At 56.9% G+C, this 20768-nt stretch overlaps 2 protein-coding genes across 4 annotated transcripts; both read right to left on the bottom strand.

Annotated features, from left to right (window-relative positions):
- Positions 1-5639: 5639 nt before the first annotated feature.
- Positions 5640-12044, bottom strand: LOC128814296 (uncharacterized). Of its 3 annotated transcripts, none has more exons than XM_053989989.1 (7): positions 10661-12044; positions 10139-10259; positions 9300-9421; positions 8121-8299; positions 7537-7690; positions 7123-7253; positions 5640-6788 (listed from the first exon to the last, which is right to left on the bottom strand). In XM_053989989.1, exons 1-7 carry the CDS (start codon positions 10728-10730, stop codon positions 6003-6005), a joined length of 1563 nt encoding a protein of 520 aa, XP_053845964.1. In that variant the 5' UTR covers positions 10731-12044; the 3' UTR covers positions 5640-6002. The 3 variants fall into 3 exon arrangements, with proteins under 3 accessions (XP_053845964.1, XP_053845963.1, XP_053845965.1); XM_053989988.1 differs by having other exon boundaries at positions 9249-9421; positions 10661-12043; XM_053989990.1 differs by lacking the exon at positions 10661-12044 and having other exon boundaries at positions 9249-9817; positions 10139-10169.
- A 1207-nt stretch (positions 12045-13251) lies between these two features.
- FAAH2 (fatty acid amide hydrolase 2) lies at positions 13252-20481 on the bottom strand. Its single transcript, XM_053989987.1, has 11 exons — positions 20263-20481; positions 20083-20165; positions 19666-19799; positions 19181-19390; positions 18662-18781; positions 18042-18177; positions 17138-17255; positions 16688-16807; positions 15708-15819; positions 14933-15127; positions 13252-14274 (listed from the first exon to the last, which is right to left on the bottom strand). The coding sequence occupies exons 1-11, from the start codon at positions 20479-20481 to the stop codon at positions 14099-14101; spliced, it is 1623 nt and encodes a 540-aa protein (XP_053845962.1). The 3' UTR covers positions 13252-14098.
- Positions 20482-20768: the final 287 nt, after the last annotated feature.

The raw sequence follows: 20768 nt of genomic DNA, 5'->3' as shown, positions 1-20768 counted from the left end.
TTTCTGCTGTGCTGTCAGCCAGGCACGAAGGCTGCTGGCATGGAGGGTGCTGTGGAGTGGCGGGGGCTTTCCTGCAGTGGAAACTCCTCTGAGATTTAGCAGAATTGAAGCTGTAGCTGCAGTCTCTGCTGGCCTGGATCACTGGCTCATAGTCAGCCCAATGTGTCCTGGGTGCCCGGGGCTGTTCCTCCCTGGAGGCAGGACTTGGCACTTCTCCTTGCTGACCAGCACAAGGTCTGGCTTTTCAGAAGCTCTGCTGTTCACTGTGGTGTGCTGTGCCAGTGGGAAGTGCTGTGGAAGGCTGGGCAGGTTAACCCTGGATCCGGTTGGGTTTGGAAATTGATCAGAAGAAAACATGAGGCCAAGATTTGGACAAAACACGTGGATCCATGCTTTTTTTTTTGCATGATCTTCCTACCTGAGGGCTACCACGTGTCTTCTGCTCCTTTCACATTTCATGGCAGCAAGAGGGCAGTGACAAAGCCTTTGGGCATCTAGGCATCCCAAGCTGATTCTCAGTGCATGCTCTGGTCCCTGGAGACAGGACTCAGCCAGTGACAAGGCTTATCCTCTGCTGCTGAGAGCTTCCTTGCTGGAGCAGTATTTGACCTTGCTGGCATTTGGAGGAGCCTCTCCCCTTCATCCCAGAACCTGGCCATGCAGTTCCTCCTTCTGGAGGCTGTGTCTGTGAGCTGCAGGTGGCTCATGTAATCCTGGACTCCTTGGCTGGGGTCATCAGGGGACACTCCTGGGGTGAATGCCCCTGCAGACTGGAGAGATCAGTCTGGGCTTCACAGCAACAGGAAAATAGCACAATTGAGGGCAACTGCTGGGGTCTGGGGAGTTTTGGAGAGGGAAATACTCCTCCTCACTCTCTGGAAAAAAGGTAGGCAGTGATGGAGACCGGTCCACCAGTGTCCCAAAACACCATCCATGAGACAGGGTCATGAAAGATGGCTTTTCTGAGAGAACAGCACTGAGGTGGTGCACACTCTTCCCAAAGCTGCAGGTACAGAGGCAGCCCCCAGCCACTGGCTGTGTCAGCTGGGACCTGGCCCAGCTCTCTGTGTTGAGGTTTTTCCAGTTCCCATTGGAGATCTTGTTTTTTCCCCCTGACTTCAGTTTCCAATTACCATGCTATCAGCCAACTAGAAATGCTTCTAATTACTTCTCTTCCCCTGGAAGGCTTTAATTCAGAGAAATCCAGCTAGAATGGGTCCCTCTGGTGACCTCAACCAGGTCCTTCGAATGGGTCCCTCTGGTGACCTCAACCAGGTCCTTCTTGTGACTGCAGCTCATGCCCTACCTCACTGAGGTTTCCTGAGGGTGGTGGGGAAGTGACTGACAGGCACAAGAAGATTTTAAACTTTCAAGAGCTTAAAATCCTGAGGTCTTATTCATGGAGGAGAGGAGAACAGGGCAACTTGTTCTGTGCCCTTCCCTTCCTGCACCAAGGCTGGGGCTCAGACAGGTTGAACAGTGCTTGCTTCATAGGTACCACATGGAAATTCCCTCTGAAGTCTTGGCATGAGATCCATGTTTCTCAGTCTATTGTGTCCTCTCATCTTGTGGGGTGGGACATCACACTGGGACTTTCTTGAGGAGGAGTGGACAGGATGATGAGCAGCCTGAGCCTCTATTGTTTAATCACGAGGCTGACTGTGACCCTGCTGACCACAAAAAACAGAGGCTCTCATTTCTCATGGAGTGGTTGAAGGTGCATTATCCAGAGATCATTGATTACCTCTGTTTGCCAGTCCCCATCTGTCAGGCATGGATACGACTGGGAAACAGCTGAGATGAAGCTATCATCCATTTCAAGCGGGCGCGCCACCCAGCTGGGACTTTTCTCCTAACAAAAATCTGTATCTACCCTGCTTTCCATCCTCTGGGAAATAGAGGATGGAAAGAAATCAGAATCCTGCCAGGTTTCATGTCACAGAATGAAAAATGATGGAGACAGGCTCATGCCGTTTGCTGTGGTGCCATGAGGAGGAAGCACACAACATCCCCCCCACAAACTCAGAGTGCATCGTGAGCCAATACGCACCCAACTCAGAGGGCAGCGTGCTGGTCCTGTCTGTCACCAGGAGCATGAATGATCCTAGGGGGCAGAGGGCTACTGGAGCAGTGCCAGGAAAGTGGGAAAGTGTTGAGCTGAGCTGCCGTTCCCATGGGCTACAGGAGCAGAAATCCCCTGGCATGCATCTGAAGGATGGGAAGCACAGGACCTGGCCGTATGTCACAGACCCTGAGAAGAGCAGTGGTGAGCGGTGAGGACAACACAGGGGAGCTTGTCCTGCAGAGTAAGGGCACCTAGTGACCAAGCTAGATGGTATATGACTCTGTCAGGGTGCCCTTGGCACCTCAGTGCAGACACTTGCCACGCATCCCCAGGTGAGAGCACGCATAGACCAGCACATGAAGTAGGACCAGTTTTACTCTACAGTCCCCTTGGGTGACCTGAACATCCCAATCACCCTGCTTGGGTCCCAGTCCACTGAATTGCAGGAAAGCTCCTGCCTGGAGAGAAACCACACAGGTCTGAGCCACCAAATTCACTTCTCTGCAGCCTGTCAGCCTGCAGCCCTCTTCATGCACATCCTCTAAACACACCACACTCAGGCTCCAGCTTCTGGGGCTCTCACAGTCCCCACCCACATCCTGGTGGGCTTCCTGACCAAGGCAAGCAGCTAACGCCACTGAGAGGGAGGTGCTGCAGGAGTCAGTGGCCTGGATGTTGCAGCTCAGACCTGTCAACCCACGAAGACTTCTGGGGCTGAAGGATGGGGTCCAGCAGGACAGCTGTGATGCTGCTGTTCTGTTCTGCTTCAGGGACCTACCTAGAGCTACAGACCCATCACAAAGGCAGCTTGCACAGGGAGGCTGAGTGACAGGGCCTTAGTGAGATTCCAGGTCTTTGCCATATACACAGATGTGCTGGACAGCACTTGAGGGGACTGTGAGGATTTGGGGTGTCTCTGGGCTGTCCCAGAGGGGTGTCAGGGCAGCTGCAGTGACAGGCAGGAGAGAAAGCAGACAGAGCAGAGTGGGCACAGGCTCAGAGCAGACCCTGCTGTTTGCAGCTCTGCCTCCCATGGTTTTCAAAGGCAAATGGGGATGGTGCTGGGTACTGGCAGATACTGGAAAATATCTTGGCAAATGGTTTTCCCCCATCGTTTCAGAGGCCACCAGATCTCTCATGGTTGTCAGGTACGATGCTTCGCACTCAGTGACTGTGAAAGCCCCGTTAGCCCCCAGAGAGCAATTTTCCACTGTGCACCATTTTCATAGGCTGGCAGCTCCGCTCTCTGAGAATTAGTAATAAGAAATAAGCTCTTGCACAGTCCTAAACCCACTGTTTCTAATAAAGAGCTGTTTGCAGTGGCATCCCTCTTGTTGCTTTGATCTGGCACCAGCAGAATCTGAAAACACCACGGAGAGAAGCAGGAGCAGCGGATAGATCGTGGTGAGTCAGAGCTTTCGCCAGCCCCCGCAGCAGCACCTGCAGGCACAGCGCTGTGCCATGGCCTGAGGCCAGCACCAGAGATGGCATCTGACCTCCAAGAGGATGCTGCTGTAGGATGGGCTGGGTACCTAAGGCCCAGTCGCTGGCTCACCCCTTTCCAGGCTGTGGAGGGAGCATGGAATGCTGAAGGAGGACCCGGCTGTATGCGCATGACTGGGGCTGCACTGGTGATGGAGGGACTGGTCCGGTGTCCTGCGCAGACCTGCCTGGGGCTGGGGGCTTACCCCTGACCCAGGTCCATCCTCCAGCACAGTCCAGTCCTGTTCAGCACATAACAACCTGCCAGGCAGACCAAAGTGGGATCTAATTCAGACCCCACACTGCACATAGTGGTGAACAGGTCTCTCCTGGGACATGCTGGGACCTCACCCCACAGTGAATGTTGCACTTTTTCTCTGTGGTTCTGCAGAAACCCACATGCTACTCGCACCTCTGAGGCAAAGCAGAAACCCCCTCTCGCATCCACTCGGAAACTTCAGCTGCTGATGGCATCTTGAAATGTCACAACCCTTCTGTCTTTTTCCACTCCCCATGAACAACTCTTTCATGTGAGTCGGAATGTTCCAGCTGTGCAACCACCCCTGGGCCAGGGCAAACCCCTGCTGCCAGTGAGTGACTGCCTAAATCCCCCATGGGGACCCCAGCACCCTTGTCCTGCCACAGACTCAGGAAAGAGCTGGTCCTCCTCAGAGCTGCAGAGACCTGGCCAGCTGTGATCAGAGCACCGCTCGTGCCCCAGTGCAAGCCCAGCTCCCACAACACAGCAGCTGTGGGAGCCAGGCTGGTCCCATTGCACTGGTCCAGTGTCCTGGCAAACCACCCAGGACTGGGCTGGAGCAACACGATGGACACTCTGCTGGGCCTGGACAAGCTCCTCCCTGGCATGTGGCTCCTGCCCAGAGCCTGTGGCACAAACAACAGCTCTGACTGATGCTCCTGCTAAGAGGTGCCTTGCCTGGGACCATGCAGAGTGGTGTGGGGTTGGAGGCCCTGTGGGCTATGGGAATGAGGCAATTGATCAAACAGGGCTGCAGGCATGCAGGGCTTGACCATGACCTTGAGGCAGATCAGAGACTGTGAGGGACAAAGGAGATGGCAACTGGACACCAACTTCATAGGTAGAAAAAAGCATATGGGTAACGTGTTCCTCAAGCAGCTCTTGGGACTGTCTCTTTCCTTTTTTTTTTTTTTTTTTTTTTTTTTGTGTTAATTGAGCTCAATTTCTTCAATACATGACATGTCCTCACATTGACTGTGAGAGATTGACCTGGGCCAGATGCCAGACATACCCTAAAGCTGCTCCATCACTCTCCCTACAAGGTCCCAATCCCCTTTAGCAAACCTGTGTCAGCTTGGGCCTGCCAGGAGCTTGCTCCAGTCATGATCTTCCCATAGAGTCATGGCCTCCTTTGGGCATCTGGTATGGGGTTTTCCCTAAACTGGAGGTGGATCTCTGCTCCCTCATGGACCCTTTTGGGCTACAGGGGTCAGCCTGCAGTACGAGGCAGGGATGGAAACGGCTGGGGTGTCAGGAGTGACTCACAGGGTTGGAACATGACCCTGCACAGCCCCAAAGGCTCCCCAAGACTGGCAGCAGCGTACATCCATCCCCTCTACCAGCTGCCTGGACACTAGACACCAGTTTGTCTCCTGTTCCCAGATCCAGAGTAATTTTTGTGAGTCCAAGAGCCTGGATTTCTCACTGCATTTTGACTCCACTGATCCCAACCTGCGACACAGCAGGAGGTTTCCCCTCGCCTCTGTGGCTTCAGGCACAGCCTCAAAATACATCCTGAGGGACAACTGCAGGGCAGGGCTTCTCAGCCATAAATCACCCCAGTGCTGGCAGCAGGAATATTAAATGTATCCCATGGTGCTAAAACCACTCTTTTCCCACAGGATAGCAAGACAGAGATTGTGGGTGCAATTTCCTGCCTGGAAAACCCCAAGTTTACCCTGTGCCTTCCCTGACTGCTGCACAGGGAAGGGCCTTGCTGGGTCTGTAACACAGAAACAATGGATAGAGAAGCCAGATTTCTAGAATAAATTAGTGATATTTAAAAACAACTCCAGCACAGAATCAACATTTCCACAGAAGTAAAAACCCCAATATTTTTTTATTAAAGAGCTTTATAAATATATATGTATATACATTAGTATAGCTACTGTACCATACATGCACACATACAGACACATCTCTAGATAAGAGTTTTGGGGGCTCAGCGTTGGTGCATGCTCCTTATGCTGCGTCTCAAGCACCAAAGCCCCAGAGGAAAGCTCTGGATCCCTTGGCGGATCCTTAGTGGCCGTGCCCGGAATATGTCTCTGCCTGCCTCTGAGAGTCTGCCCCAGTGCCATCCCCAGCCCTGCAGCAGCAGGTTGGGACACGCAGCCATCACAGCCAGGGAGCTCAGCGAGGGGCCTTGGGCTCTGCTGGGAGCTGGAGGCTGCCGGGGAGCCCCGCTCCTATGGCTCACTGCTGGATGGGGGGCCGTGGCTCGTAGCCGGATGAGGCAGCTGGCCGCAGGACCCTGCGGGGCGAGGGGGGCAGCTGGCAGGGGCTGGAGAGACACGGTTCTGCCTGCTCCGAGTAGCCTCGCTGCATGGTGCTGTCACCTTGTTCTAGCTCAGTCCTGTCACCACGCAGGGCTTGGGGAGCACAGAGGCGCTGCCCTCCCTCTGCCTCCACACTGGCCAGGAGCTTCACGGAGCTGAGTCGGATCCAGTGCTCAGCTGTGCCAAGACTCTCCTGCTGCAGGTACTCCTGGCTGCAGCTTGTGCTTGGCACGGGCAGAGGAAGGTGGCTGCCTGCTCCCAGGACTGGGCACTGGCATTTAGAATAAAGCTGGAGGTGCAGGGGGAGCAATATCTCAGGTATCTGGCTGTCCCTGTCACCTATGTAGCTGTGTCCAGCCAGTCCCACTAGCACCAGCTGCTGTGGCAAATCATCCCCATGACCTGCCTCCCCATCCTTCTTCAGCTGTGAGGGGACCTGGGAAGCTAAGGCATGCCCCAGCTGACTGTGGGTGCAGGATGGCTCCCTTCCCTCAGTGCAGTTTGGGCCAAACCCATTGGCACAGTAGCCACTCACATCCTGGGCAAGGCCTTGGAGGAGCTGTGGGACCGTGGCTGATGCCTGCACAGCTGTGGGTGGCCTGTGGGAGGGGAGCGCAGTCTGCAGGAGCTGGGCCAGGGGGTCCTCCTCAAGCTGGAGTGGAGGCACCTGCATGGTCACACTCACCTCGCTCTTCTGGAGAGCCTGCAAGATCAAAAGCAGTGACATGGTCAGCCTCAGCTGGCCAAAGCCCTGCCAGCTAGGCGGTTGTGACAAACTATGCTGAACATCAAGGGCTACACTGCCTGAGACACCATCCTCTGCTGTGACCCATGGCTGGCCAATGCCCTCCACCAGTACCTGCTTCTTGGGGGACAGTGGTTCAGATGGCAGGGGAGGCACCTGGGAACCAAAATTGGCTTGGTGATGTGAGAGTTAGTGGAAAGGAGGTGCTGAGCCCTTGCAAATGCAGGGCTCAGCACCCTGGCTTGGCTATGGCTACACACAAGGTGGAGGCTGGAGGAGGATCGTCACTCACCAGTGCTTTTGGGAGGCACGTCTCTGCAGGATTGGGAAAGACATGCTGCCACATGAAGCAGAATCCGACCACACTTAGGAGCAGCAGCAGGAGGAAGAAGACACTCAGCACAGCAGGGAGCCATGAAAAACCTACCAGGACATCACAGCAGGCTGAGGGGTCACTCAAGCACATCCCTCCCACCCCACCCTCTATCAGTGTTTCCCTTCCATGCCACACTGGGGTGTTTCAGGAGGCAAGCCCAAGGCAGATGACAAGAAAGCATCGCTATGAGAGGTCCCCACTGGGCAGCACTGGGCCACAGCCCTGACCACAGTGGCTGGGGGTGAGGTACTCACACCTCCACACAAGTTTGTGCTGTGAGCAGGGCCTGAGATGCAACCATGCCAGCTGAGTTGGTGAGAGTCCTCGCACCTGAAGGGGCTGCTGGAGTCACCAGGCACCGCTCAGCCTCCTGGCTCCGCTCCCTGGCAATGTCTGCAGCCATTGTCTGGACACAGTACTGTGTGCTGGGCTTCAGGTGCCCAAAGGTGCAAGGCACTTCCTCGCTCCTCCATTTGCAGGGCACCTGAAAGCAGATGGGACAGGTGGCCACAGAAGCCAGAGGTGGGGTTTGTGCATGGCTCCACTGCTCTGTGCAGCCTCAACATCCCATTTGCCCTATGGTCCCTCCTCCCCGGCACCTCCAACCCTCAGTTCTTTGCCACAGAAGGTGTTCGGGTCCCAGAGCATCTCCTGAAGCACCTGTGGCATCACCTTTCATCTGAATAGGCCAGTCCAGTTCTTCTTACCCAGGGGAGGGAAGTGGTCTCCTGCCTCGCTGAGGTGGGAGCCCCAGACTGGGGGTGCAGAGCACCTCACACCTGCACAGCCAGGTGTGGGCAGGGCTGCAGCGCAGGCACCCCCACACCACTGCAACCTGAGATGGTGGCTTTGATGCACCAGGAAAGCTTGTGCAAGCCCTGCACCTCTGGGCCCTGCCCAGCTACCACACACACCTGCTGGACAAGCAGGTCCCCCTCGTACAGGTGCAGCCAGTACCACAGCTTCAGCAGCACTTGGTTGACTCGCTTGTAGGAACCAGTTCTTCTCCGGTAGGGAGTGAGTGGTGTGGTGATGTTTACGCTGAGAGTTTGGTCCTGGAGCAGAAAGGACAACTTGGGGGGGCCAACAATTGCTGTAGGGAAGTGGAAAAAATTGAAAATTAAGACCTTCAAAGGAAGGTAGACATCTTGTTTCTCTAGAAATTATATTTTTCTGTATGACATTCCCCTCTCAAAGCACAAAAGCTCCTCAGGTTTTGCCTGATGGCACTTTGTGCTCTGAAACCAGCTCTAGGAATGGCAGCCACCACATTTTCATGACAGCTAGCACTGCTTCTGCCTCCCCTTCACACCGAAAGACCTGTGGCACCACTGGCTCCCTCTGCTGAGACCTTCACCCCTGAGCCATCCACCAGGGCCTGGAGACCACTGCCAAGGCCAGCAATCACTTTTTAACTGAATGCACCCACTTTCATGCCAGTTGGATGCAGAGGGAATGAACAAGGGAACACAGAGCGCCAATATAGAACCCATTTAGCTCACACGTTCTGTTTATTGCAGCAACCCCTGTGATGGAGGTCAGAGGAGGGTCCTGAAAATTTTCTAGCTCCAAGAGACTGCTAGGTCTTTTGGCCAGAACAGCCAGTCTGTGACTGAGAAGAGGCACATTCCCCACACCTGGCAAACACAGTAGTCAGGATGAATGGATCACCAGAGGGTCTGGCCCTGCCAGCACCAGCTTCATCCCAGACCATGACAGGGGAGGAAGGTGAGCCTTTCAAAAGCCAAGCCTGGAGGCATATTCTCTTTCCTGCCCCATCTCACTGCATTCCCCAGAGACCCAAAGTCTCACGGTGCCTTGCTGGCCTGGGGCCTCCTACCAATCACCTCACTGTCTCCTCTGTCCTTTTGCTCTTCACCCAGCCCTCCCTCATCCTTTTCCTCTGCCAAGGACTCTTGACTCTTTTCCCTCCAGTATCCCAATATGCTTTCCCACTGTATCCCATCAAATCTCTCCAAGTTCCCCTCTCCCCCACTGGCCCCCCAAGAAGAGCCCAACTGGAGGAGCTCCCCGGTCCTTACTGTCTCTGTACAGCTGCAGCTCACTGGAACTGGCCCACTCGGACTGCTCACCTCCGGCCACCACTCTCACCCGTGCCCAGTAGATATCATGAATCCTGTCAAAATACAGCTCACAGCCCTGGGAGTTTCTGCTGTGCCTCCCACAGGCACCTGCCTTGGTCCAGTTCGAGGTTCTGCCCAGGGAGAAAGCACAGGGATTGCTTCTTTTCAACATCCTCCCAGCCCAAAGGGAGGGCTGCCCAGCCACCGCCATCCTGCCCAGGTGGGAAGTGTAGGAAAGCCCAGGTGTCAGCCAACAGTGTCCCGGGATGTGTGAGGAGGGGGGTCACCAGCAAGTTGACTCCCTCCTGGGGACAGATGGTATCTGGCACTGTGCCCTGACCTGTGCTCTCCACAATGAGAAAACATACAGCCGTGGCAGGGAGAACCAACCAAGGAGTTGAGGTTTTGTGGTACAAGGGAAACTGAGCAAGTAGTGACAGCTTGAGCCTCAGAGAAAGGTGACTTTGGGTGGTGGTGCCCAGCAAAAGGACAAGAGGCAGTGGACACAAGTTGAAATACAGGACATCCTATTTAGCATAAAAAAAAAAACCAAATCCAAAACCCCAGTCCAAAAGCAACCCCTTAGTTTGTTACTGGGAGAGTGACCAGGAAAGGGACCAAGCTGTCCAGGGATGTTGTCCTGAAGCTGTTCAAAACCCACCAGGACACAATCCTGACTGACCTTGCATGTGCAGGGGTAGGACAAGCCAATCCCTGCCAACTCCACTGCTCTGTTCCTCTGTGGCATTTACTGCCAGACAACAGTCCTCTGGCTGCCAGGGGTCCCCAACAGTCCCTGCCAGGGTGTAAGAGGACCAGAGCCCTTCACCCCCCTCCTCCCCTCCTACCTGTTCCTCCACTCCACCTCATAGGTGGCAGAGCTGGGTAAGCTGGGGTCTGGCTCCCAGCACAGCCAGACGTGGAAGTTCCGTGCCTCCAACCTCACACGCCGTGGCCTCAGCAGCATGCCTGGGGAGGGAGCAGAGGGGTATGAGGCAGTGTCCTGCAGGGTCCCCTTGTGGCCCGGTGCACAGGTTCCCCAGCTTCAGCCCAGCATGGGCAAACACTGACTTCAAAGCAGGTGCTCAGCCGCCTGTATCCTCCCAATTCATCTCACACTGAGAACACCCTCTCCACGCTTCTGCCAAAGCAGAGACACAGCTGACAAAACGGTAGACAGCACCCTGACACAGCCGCTGCTGACCCTGGGGTTTTCTATTTCTTCATACCTTGACGACCACTTGGGTCTCTCCTCTTCACAGGTACCTTCAGTAGGTCTGAGAGGTGTCCCTGTGCCTCTTCCTGCCCTGCATCCAAGTCCCACCCCCCCCCCGCCCGAGACTGTGGTGACAGCTTCAGCACTGGCTTACCCTGGAGCAGGGAGCAGCTGGCCAGAAACAGCAGCAGGAGCAGGGCAGGGCTCATCCTACCACAGCCCATCCATCTGCCCCTGCACTATGCTGCAGCACCGGGGGCCATGGAAAGGGGTGGGTATACTGGAGCTGTTCTGCTACCCACAGACATGACAGGCTGCTGGGACCTGGGATTAAAAACAGAAGCTTCAGCCAGTGACACTGGCCCATGGAGTCCACATGCCTATTGTAGCACAGAGGTGACCACTACGGAGGGGCAGGGGACCTTGTGCTGCACCCTGGGGGTGCAGCAGGGCAGGTACCCTCAGGGCTGTGGTGGTAAGTGAAGCCACAGGGACAGTGGGCAGCTGCCACACTGCTATGGCACTATGCACATGCTGCAGCAACCTTCTGTTGCGCCCATCTCTGGCACCCCGTGGTGAGAAGCCATACTGCCTTTGTCACCAGGATGTGAGTCTGAGAAAGCTCCTCACCTGATGCTCACATCACTGGGGAGGTGACTCAGCCCAGCTTTGGGCATGACTCACACTGGCACACCACTGCCAGGACACCCCCAGCCATCCCACAGCCTCCCTGGTGCAGGGAGGGCACCGTGTGTGACGGCACCCACAAGGCAAAACGGGGCACAATGAGGGACCCTCTTGGGCTGTAAACAGAGACCTCAGTCTGTGAACCACAGCAGAGGCTGGTCCCGCTGGGCACCTGTGCCTGACACCTGGCCAGTCCCTTCTTACCTTGGCCTTGCCCCACCATTCAGCCACCAGGAATCTTTCCCTGCTCTTGCCGGTCACTGAGGTAACCTTCCTCTCCTGGAGTAGACATGCAAGGGCTTTGAGGCTACCAACACCAACCTTGTGGTTGTGGGGACACATTCCCCTGTGAAGGTGGAGAGCCCAGGGCCACCTCCAGAGGCAGAGGGGTGGGAGCACCCGTGATCAGATGGGACACCGGTGGGGCTGGCTCACCACTGTCAGTGCTTCTCACTCTTCCCATTTCACACCGACTTTGCACTGTTACAAGCACAACCACCTCAGCGCGTGGGTACAAAACATTGCCCCCATGTCTTCCCTGTCCCTTGCAGCATTAAGAGCTTGAAACGAGGAGGAACAGTCAACAAGCAGGGACGAGTAGCTGCAAACTGTGGGTGAGGGCTGAGGTGAGACCTCTGAAACACCAGAGCCGAAGCACAGGCAGTCAGCCAAGGGATTCCCCCACCCTGAGACCAACGAGAACCCTCCTGGCTTTGCAACAGAGCCCATTGAAGGAGGCAGCATTTCTGCCTGGAGGGAGAAAGAGCCTCCAGGATTGTTCCTGGGGCTTACGGAGGCACAGAGCTGGGGAACTGAGACCCCAGGACCGGCTGCCTGCACAGGCAGGGACAGGGCTGCTCTCACTGCAGACAGCAGCACAAGGGAGGCAATGCTTCCCTGAAGCAGCGAGGGTGACTGCAGGCCAGCCCCTGCCAGCCCCCCTCTGAACCCCAGCACATCTGTTCCCCTTTCCTTCGGCCAGAGGAAAAATCCCAGCAACTCTCCCCGTGTTGTGGCAACAACTGAGACTGGGGATTAACCCCTTCTGCTCTGCACAGCCTCTCCTTTGTCTGCATCCCCACCACACTACCCTGAAGCACCAGCACTCCCCCCAACCTGGATCCAGCATTTCCTCTCTTCTCCTCTGCCATATCAGGAACCCACCTCACCAACCACACTGTTGAACACAACACCCTCCACTCAGCAACCTCACGTTTGGCTCCGAGTGTTCACTGGAAGCATCACCACGGTCTGCTCAGCTGCCAGGCTTCCTCCAGATGGGGGACAGTCCGTGTTGTCTGTGCCACCACGCTGGGAGACATGATTTGACTTGGGTAGTTTGTACCTCCTTTGCTGAGCCAGGATTTGTTTTTTTTCCTTCCTTGCTTCCTCGTTACCAGCGTCCCAGCTGGGCACGTGCGCTCAGCAGTGCCCTCTGCACACCAGAGCTGAGGCACAGCCTGGCCCAGCACGTCATCCCAGCATCCTGTGCTACCCGTGCAGGGACCAGAAAGGACACGGGGACAGAAAGGAGCAAGGGCTCAGGCCAGGGGTGACACATGGCAGGGCAAACACAGGCCAGGACATCCCAGCAAAACCAGTAGCACGTTTTATCCTTGCCAAGGCTGGGCACACAGGGCTGGGGCCCCTCATTTTGCCATGGAGACCATGAGACACCTGCACGTGACTCTGCACCACCTCAAGAGCTTCTGGCAGCCCACTGGGACAAAACACAGCTGGACTTATGCTTCCCAAGAACTGTACAACCATTGCAAGGCTAACAGAGCCATTGGCGGCAGCACTGTGGGGCTCATAAGCACCATTCAGCTCTGCCCAGAGCCCAGCAGTCACTGTCGGCCTGGGCATTCCAAAACAAGAACCCCAGAGTGGCCACGTGCCACCATGGGGGCCAATGCCAGCATGTCCACTGTTGTCCCTCCAGCACTCCAATGGCCAGCAGTGCTGGGTAGCCCTGACACATCCCTGGTAGAGATGGGGCTGGGGCCTGGCAGAAGCTGGAAGGGAGACAGCCATGAGGAAAAGGACACACAGCCACAGTAGACTGGACAAGCTCTTTAATACCTCCCTCAATGAAAACACCTTGTGCTTGCTGCCTGCTCAGACGAACCATTCACATTGCTGCCCACATCTGCTCCTGGGGCAGAGGCCAGGCAGCTCAGCAGGACAGGCAGCAGGGGATACCAGTCAGGCAGGATGATCCCCCCAGAGAGAAGGGGAAAACACAAACAGGAGATGCTTTAACCACTGCTGAAATGCTCCCAGCTGTGCCTGACGGCTGCACACACCACAGAGCCCAGCACCCACCACCCTACAAAGTGCTGTTGCTGAGGCAGGCCTATGGCTCCTCCAGTCCCCTCAACCCCTCTCCTGTTTTTGTCAGAGGGTGGGGGGAAGCCTGCAGGAGCCTGGGAGGCCTGTGGGGGCTGACAAGCTTGGGTGCAGCAGGCACAGTCCAGCCCTGTGGGTAGGGTCATGCCAAGGAGGACTCCCTAGGCCCAGGGAGCCCTGAGGGGTGCTGCACAGCTGCCCCCAGCAATCTGGAAGCACGTCCTCTGCCCAGCTCTCACTCAGTGCTTTGAAAGCAGAAGGGTTACAGAGCTGGCCAACTCCAAGGTCTGGAAAACATGGGTGGGTGCCCACTGAAGGCAGGGCATCCTCAGACTGTGGCACTGGGGCTCCTGAGGGGTTTGGGAAAGGCAGGTCTCTCCCTGACAGAGGGTGCCACAGGGATGAGGATTCCAGGGGCAATGGTCCAGCTGTTCCTGGGCTGGAGGCACCATCAGCCACTCCCAGCAGGGCGCAGGGGGATGCAGAGGGAGCAGGCAGTGCCGTGATGGGATCAAGCATCAGCACTTGTCACTGCCTCTGCCCCTGCCTCCCAGGGTTAAACTTCCCCTGGTAAAACCCATCCTCCAAAGGCTTTCTCCAGGTACCGTGCCACTGCCAGCGTCAAGTGGTCATTGTAGGCAGCTGCCACCAGCTGGATGCCCAGAGGCAGCCCCTCGCTGCCCAGCCCCAGCGGGCACTGTGTCACCGGCAGGCCCAGGACATTGAAGATGGCTGCAAGAGATAAGGTTGGATGGATTAGAGTGAGCTCAATGACTGGGATACATCACTGCTTGGCTCTCCCACGCTGGGCAGGCAGCTCTGCCATACACAGCACCAAGATCCTGGGAGCTGGTGCTTCATGCAGCACTGCAGAGAAATGCTGACAAGGAACATCACTGGCCAGAGATTCCCAGTGCCCACACACTGTATAAACAGCATCCATGAGTGATGGCACACACTGTGGCACGCCAAATTTGGGACATTCCTGCCCCAGGCACCAGCCCGCCATCACTCCACAAAGCAATGCAGCACTGACACTGGCACCGAGGTGTTCAGACCACATGGGAAGCACACAGGGAGCCCCAGGCTGTACCCCAAGGGATGGTGGGTCTTGGGTTCCTGCTAAACCCCAATATCACACACAAAGTCAGACCTGCCCTGCTGTGGACAGGCACCTTCAGCAAAAGGTAAAAGATGCCACACAGTATGAAGCACAACAACCCTCACTCCACTGTCTGGAGCAACAAGGCGCCTCTCTTTGCTGCACAGCCCACCGTCAGCAATGCAAACACTCTGGATACAACACCCCAGCTGCCAGCCCACACTGCTGCCATGGGGAGACCATCTTGGTAGCCCTACCTGCAACCCCACAGGAGCCAGGGCTGCTCACCTGTGTAGGCAAAATTGAAGGGCATACAGATAGGGGAGTGGTGCTTGGGGGCGATGGTGGGGTGTGAGGGGTAGAGGAGCACTCCATCTGGCCCCAGCAGTGCCTCCATCTCCTCCTGCAGGCTCTTCCCCATGCTCACCAGCTTGGCCTTCCCACTGACGTTGAGGTTCACCAGCTTCTCTGTCAGTCCCAGGGCTGCAGCGAAAGGTAGAAATGGGGACAAGAGCATATGAGAGGACCGTGGGCTATATGGGGCAGAAACACAATGCCCAGCCACATGCAACATCCCCTGCTTCTGGGGTGGCCCCCCAAGTCCTGCCAGGAGCCACAGCAGATTGCCTCTTCCTTCCAGCTTTCCCAGCCAGTGGGGTTGAGCAGAGCTGGCAGAATGACCCCAGCACTCATTAGACAGCAGCACAACTGCACTAATTAGGGTTCTCTAGTACCTGCTGCTATGAAACAAGATTGGTGCAGATTGTGACTGAGGCCTCTGACCCCTAGCAGTTCTGGTATGGCTCACAGCAAAGTGAACCCTGCCCCCAGCTCCATCATCCTCACTTCTTCCCCCAAGGTACCCACTCCCATTTATCAAATAACCACACTCTTGAGCTTGCATGCAACTCAAAGACACAGAGTGTCATTACAAAATTGGCTGAAGCTGCTCAGGGCAAACCCCGAGTTCCTTCACTGGATATTGGAAGGGTAATACCTGCATTTAACAGCTTGCCCACGCCACCACTGCCTCTGCACTTCCCAGGGCCCCTGCCAGCATTACCGATAGCTGGAAGAGTGTGAGAAGACATCCCCACGAGCCACTTCATCAGCTCCCACAGCGGCCACACTGGCTTCCCGTGGTCCCCCAGCAGGTCTGTGAATCTTTGTGCCTCCTGCAACACACCCACTCCCCCTGTCAGCACAGGCAACATGCAGCAGGGAGGCACAGGCTGGCAATGGACAGTGAAATTCCCATTATCCGATTATCCCAATGTGAGGTGTTCCTGCTGTCACACAGGAGATGCCCATCAGGAGCTCCACAGCTCTGACACTGATCCAGGGCAGCAGCAGGAGCATTTTTCCCTGCCAGAGACAGCAAGGAGAAGTGAGAGCCCCCCAAAGCAGCACCCGACTGACACAATGCAAGGGATAATGCCCCAGAGGCACTTCCTCCTGTGATATGACAATGGGATCTGGAAGAAGGAGGCAGAGGAGCCAGACAAGCCCTGCTAGGTGTGGTGGGGCTGGGCTGTTTCATCACAAGTTACAACACTCCCAGAAGTTTATTTTATTACAAAGTACTTTCCTGCATGAACAGAGCACAGCACAGCAGCTGCGATTTCAGGGAAAAATAACACAAGCAGGCCTCCTGCTGGAAAGCTGCTAGTCCCCTGCCTGTCCTGGCATCCCAAAGGGTGTTAATATCAGCCTACAAGTAGAAGACACAGCATGGGGCAAAGACCAAGGCAGGATGCCTCCTGCTTGGCTCACTTACCAACCTGCATGGAAAAGGTCAATGTGCCAAAACAACCTCCCCCCTCCCTATGACCACATTGCTCCTCTGCTGAGAGCCAGGACAGCAGGGGAGAAGGGGCTGTGCAACTTTAGGAAGAGATGAAAGGAGGACTGGGGGGACACATGGAGCAGGGAAAGCCCCTGGGTAGGTTTGGGAAGCCTACAGCTCTCCACAGTTGGCCCCAAACAGCTGTTTCTTCCCTCATGCCTCCAAAGTTGTGCCTTTGCCAACTCACTCTGACATACCTGCCCCTCACTGTCCTTGGATGACATCATGGCTGACCAGATCTGGAAAGAATACTTCATCTTGTGGATCGTCACATGCTGAACCTGGACCCCGAGGTCACTTTCGAGGCGCTCCACCACCTGAAGGGAAGAGCAAGGACTGGCTTGTTTCCACAAAGATTTGATGCACTGCCATCAGCCTGTGGAAACTACAGAAAAGAGAGTGAGTAAGGGGACCTACTAGCAAGATCTTCCCCTTGTGTCTTCTTTAGCTCTGAAGAAGTTCTTTCTACTTTTTAACTCCTGAAAGCACAGGACTGGGATGCAAGGTTGCCTCCCCAGCCCTTCATTCCGCCAGCTCCTGCAGGAGCCACACACAAAGCAGCTCTTTCCCCTCCCCAGGCCTCCTTTGTCTCCCAGGTTCTATCTTAAGGCTCACACCGGTGAGTACCATCCTCTTTTGCTTTCTACCTTCTTTTGGGCCTGCAAGATCTCCTTGTCCACAGGTGATACAAAAATGGACCCGCCATCATGATCCATGCAGTGGAATTTGATTTTCTCCAGCGACACTTTCTCATTCAGTTTCAGCCTGGGAAAGGAACGGTGCTTTGTCACAAATCCATCCCCAGATCCTCTGCAGCTGCTAGAGGTTCTCACACGCTTGTTTTGTGTCCTGAAGAGACCCTGCTCTGTCCTCCAGAGTGGCAAGGTGAGACCCTGAAGGCACAGACACCTACTGCACACAACGCATCCAGCTGCTCACCTGCCCCCTCAGTCCCATCAAGTTTCTGTTGAGAAAATTCTCATTTCTCCAGAAGCACCTTGTGATTACAAGCCCTGACTGCAGCCAAGACTGGGATTGCACAAGAGCCCGGGAAAAAGTGAAGTGGTAATGGAGAGAGCAACTGTGTGCAGGCTGTGGCAAAAAGGAGGCTGCCCCATGGGTCCCACCTCTGCTCTGCCCCTCACTGGCACACAGCACGGTTGTACTTGATTGCACGGACCAAGAACTGAAGGAACTGAACTGGCCATGGTGTGGGATAGAAAACTCCTCATTCAACAACAGGAAAAAAGGCGCTGTAATACCCAGGAACAAGTCCAGACCCTCTGTGTGGGACAGAGCTGGGAAGCAGCTCACTGGTGAAGGGAGAGCTATCAGTCTGCCCATGGCTGCCAGTTCCTGGGAGCACGTGGGGGGTGGGAAAGGCAGTCCCAGCAGCCAAGGTCCTGCTGAAGCCAGCAGCAGAGGAAGGAAATCAGTAACAAGCAAACTAGGTGGGGTGCAGACCTGTCTTGTACAAAGGACTAATACATTGTGAGGACCAGAGAGCTGCCAACTCCAGCTCAGCAGCTTGGAGCAGTGGGAACAACTCACTTGCTGACCCCAGGACCGGCCATGACTTTCAACACAGGCTCCAGGTCCTCTGCGTAGCGGCACATGGGCCCTGTGCACAGGTAGCTGGTCCGCACCCCATGAGCGTTTGGGAACTGGCCGTCATTGGGCACCACCCCTGAGGGCAGAGAAGTCAGACACTACCCCGAATATCGCCTCCAGACGGGGACAGCCCTGCTGGGGGGGCCTTTGGGTGCAGGGAGATATGGTTCCCCAGGGACTGCACACCCCACAAGTGCTGATGGCAAGGTGCATGGGGTGGGGATGGGAGGAAAAGCACCCAGTCAGGATACTGAAAGACAGAAAAACATCCAGCAGATCCCAGCCTTGTGAAAACATCCCAGGCTGAGGACACAGTACTTGGGTAAACCCCTGCCCATCTCCCACGTGCCTGGCGTTCTGCCACCAAAAGCTTCCCAACTGCCAACCCCAGCTGTGCTCCCTCATCAGGCTCGTCCCACGCAAGAGGTTACCTGACTCCTTACAGCAACCTCACCGGTGACCAGCATAGGGGTGTCCTGAAGGGGCTCAACCCACAGCCCCCATTTCACCTCACGGCATTTCTGCTGGTGGGGAAGAGGAGACCCCAACACCCACCTTACCTGTTGTGGGTTTATGGCCAAAGACTCCATTGAAGAAGGCAGGCATTCGGATGCTGCCGCCGATGTCAGAGCCCACACCTATGACTGAGCAGGCAGCTGCCAGGACACTGCCCTCCCCACCTGCACAGGAGAAAACATGGCAAAACCCACAGATTTATGGTGCAAATCATCCAGGAACGCAAGAACACCTCATAGGGAGGGTGGGGGCCTAAAAAGCAAGAGGGGTGGGGGACACCTTGGCTTTAGTGATGGGTGGGGAACAGCCGGGGAATGTGGGCCAAAGGGGTTTTCCTGCTGAAGTACAACAGAGCAAACTGAAGCAATGCCAGATGAAACACCTAGAAGAGGCAAAGCAGCTAGACCTCCCAACAGCCTACAGCAGCGCCCAGGAAAGAGGCCCATAAGCTCTGCAAGAGCCCAGGGACAGGTTAATAACTGTGTGCAGAGACTTGGAACTCTTCCCTCGCTGCATTTTAACCTGCCACTCGTGCAGGACCGTGCCGAGGTGCTGGTGCTCACCTGAGCTGCCGCCCACAATCCTCTGCAGGTCGTAGGGGTTGTTGGTCCGCCCGTAGACCCTGTTGCTGGACTCGTACCACATGCAGAGCTCGCTGCAGTTGGTGACACCCAGCGGGATGGCACCTGCCTGCTTTAGCCGTGACACCACGGTGGCATCTGAAGTGGCGATCACATTGCGGCGGTTGACCAAGCCAGAGGTGTTGGGCATCCCTGTGGTGCCAAGGTCAACAGGAGGGAGGCATCAGGGCCAGTGCCCCAAGACGACCCAGAGCTGCAAGAAGCAGGTTCCCAGTGAGGGCTGCTCCTCTGAGGCACCACAAGCTCTGTAGCACCCGTGTGCTACAAATGATCACAAACGCAGAAGCCCAGGCAGAGCTTGGTGCAAACCAGGGAAAGGGAGACTACTTCCCTCCAAGAACCTGCCACAGCCACCCACCACTGTGGGGAGCACATCAAGACCTGGAGAGGCACAAAGATAAACCCACCGTAGAGAGAAAAGGCCTCCTTAACGGTGATGGGAACTCCCAACAAGGGGAACTTCTCCTCCAGGCAGTCATCGCCAGGACCCTCCGAAAGCAGCTTATCGACTTGCCGGGCTTCCTGTAGGGCCTCCTCAAACCTGCAACAAAGCACCCGGCGATGCTCCGGCACTGGATCAGCGAGGAGCGGGGTCCCCGCAGGGCGGGTGGGCCCCAGGTGCGGCAGGAGCCTGTGGGGGAAGTGAGTCTGCCTGGTCTTTGCCGGAGCCGGGAGCGGCATCCCGGCCGAGCCGCCGCCGGGCGCTGGGCATGGCGAGGGGATCCCCGTGCCCCGGGCGCGGTGCAGCGGTCGGGCCCGGGGCCCGAAGGGAGGCAGGCGGGGAGCCACCGTCTCCTCGAGTGTGCCCTCTGCCTCCAGCTCACCTGTCCTTAACCACGGCATTGATGAGGGGATTCACTTCCTTGATCCTCTCCACGTACGCCTCCACCACCTCTACGCACGCCACCTGGGCAAGGGGCACAGCGGGTCTCGCCGTCAGGCGCTGGGCGGCCCGGCACCCGCGGCCCCCCGGCTCCCCCCTCTCCCCGGGACGCGGGTGGTACCTGCCGCGCGCGGAGCAGCTCCGCGAGGCGCCGCGCGGGCAGCAGCAGGAGCGCGCGCCGCGGCGGCGGGACGGCGCGCGGGGCGGCGCGCGGGGCGGCGCGCGCGGGGCCGGCGCGCGGCAGCGGCGGCAGCGGCAGCAGCGCGAGCAGCGCGAGGCAGGCGCGCGACAGCAGCCGCAGCAGCAGCGCGAGGCAGCGCTCCGCGCGCGACAGCGCCATAGCGGCTCTGCCGCGCCGCGCCCCGCCGAGCGCGGAAGTGACGTCGGGGCGACGCACTGTCCGCATTGCCGTGGCGACCGCCCCGCCGCGGCCCGTGCTGGGGCCCGTGCCGGTGCCGCAGCCCAGGGGCCGCACCGGCCCGCATCCCTCCGGGAGCGCAGCGATGCCCGGAGAAGCGGGGAGAAGGGCGGCCTCGCCCACCTCCTGTCTCGCTGCGCGGCGCTCAGGCCCGCTCCGCCCGCCCCGGGTCGGCCCTCTCCTCTGCTCCGGAACGAGGGCAGCGGGTC

Source organism: Vidua macroura, chromosome 14, assembly GCF_024509145.1.
Source record: "Vidua macroura isolate BioBank_ID:100142 chromosome 14, ASM2450914v1, whole genome shotgun sequence".
In the NCBI taxonomy this organism is placed as follows: Eukaryota; Metazoa; Chordata; class Aves; order Passeriformes; family Viduidae; genus Vidua; species Vidua macroura.
The sequence above is the reverse complement of the archived record's forward strand: the minus strand, read 5'-3'. Positions and strand labels throughout refer to the sequence as shown.

Coding starts and splice junctions, on each gene's coding strand:
- LOC128814296 (XM_053989988.1), bottom strand. CDS start 10,730: ATGGGCTGTGGTAGGATGAGCCCTGCCCTGCTCCTGCTGCTGTTTCTG. Junction 9,422..10,138: donor GAGGTGGAGTGGAGGAACAG/GTAGGAGGGGAG, acceptor CTCCCTGGGCAG/AACCTCGAACTGGACCAAGG. Junction 6,789..7,122: donor CGTGCCTCCCAAAAGCACTG/GTGAGTGACGAT, acceptor TTGATCTTGCAG/GCTCTCCAGAAGAGCGAGGT.
- FAAH2 (XM_053989987.1), bottom strand. CDS start 20,481: ATGGCGCTGTCGCGCGCGGAGCGCTGCCTCGCGCTGCTGCTGCGGCTG. Junction 19,800..20,082: donor AATGCCGTGGTTAAGGACAG/GTGAGCTGGAGG, acceptor GCTTTGTTGCAG/GTTTGAGGAGGCCCTACAGG. Junction 17,256..18,041: donor GCCGGTCCTGGGGTCAGCAA/GTGAGTTGTTCC, acceptor TTCCTTTCCCAG/GCTGAAACTGAATGAGAAAG.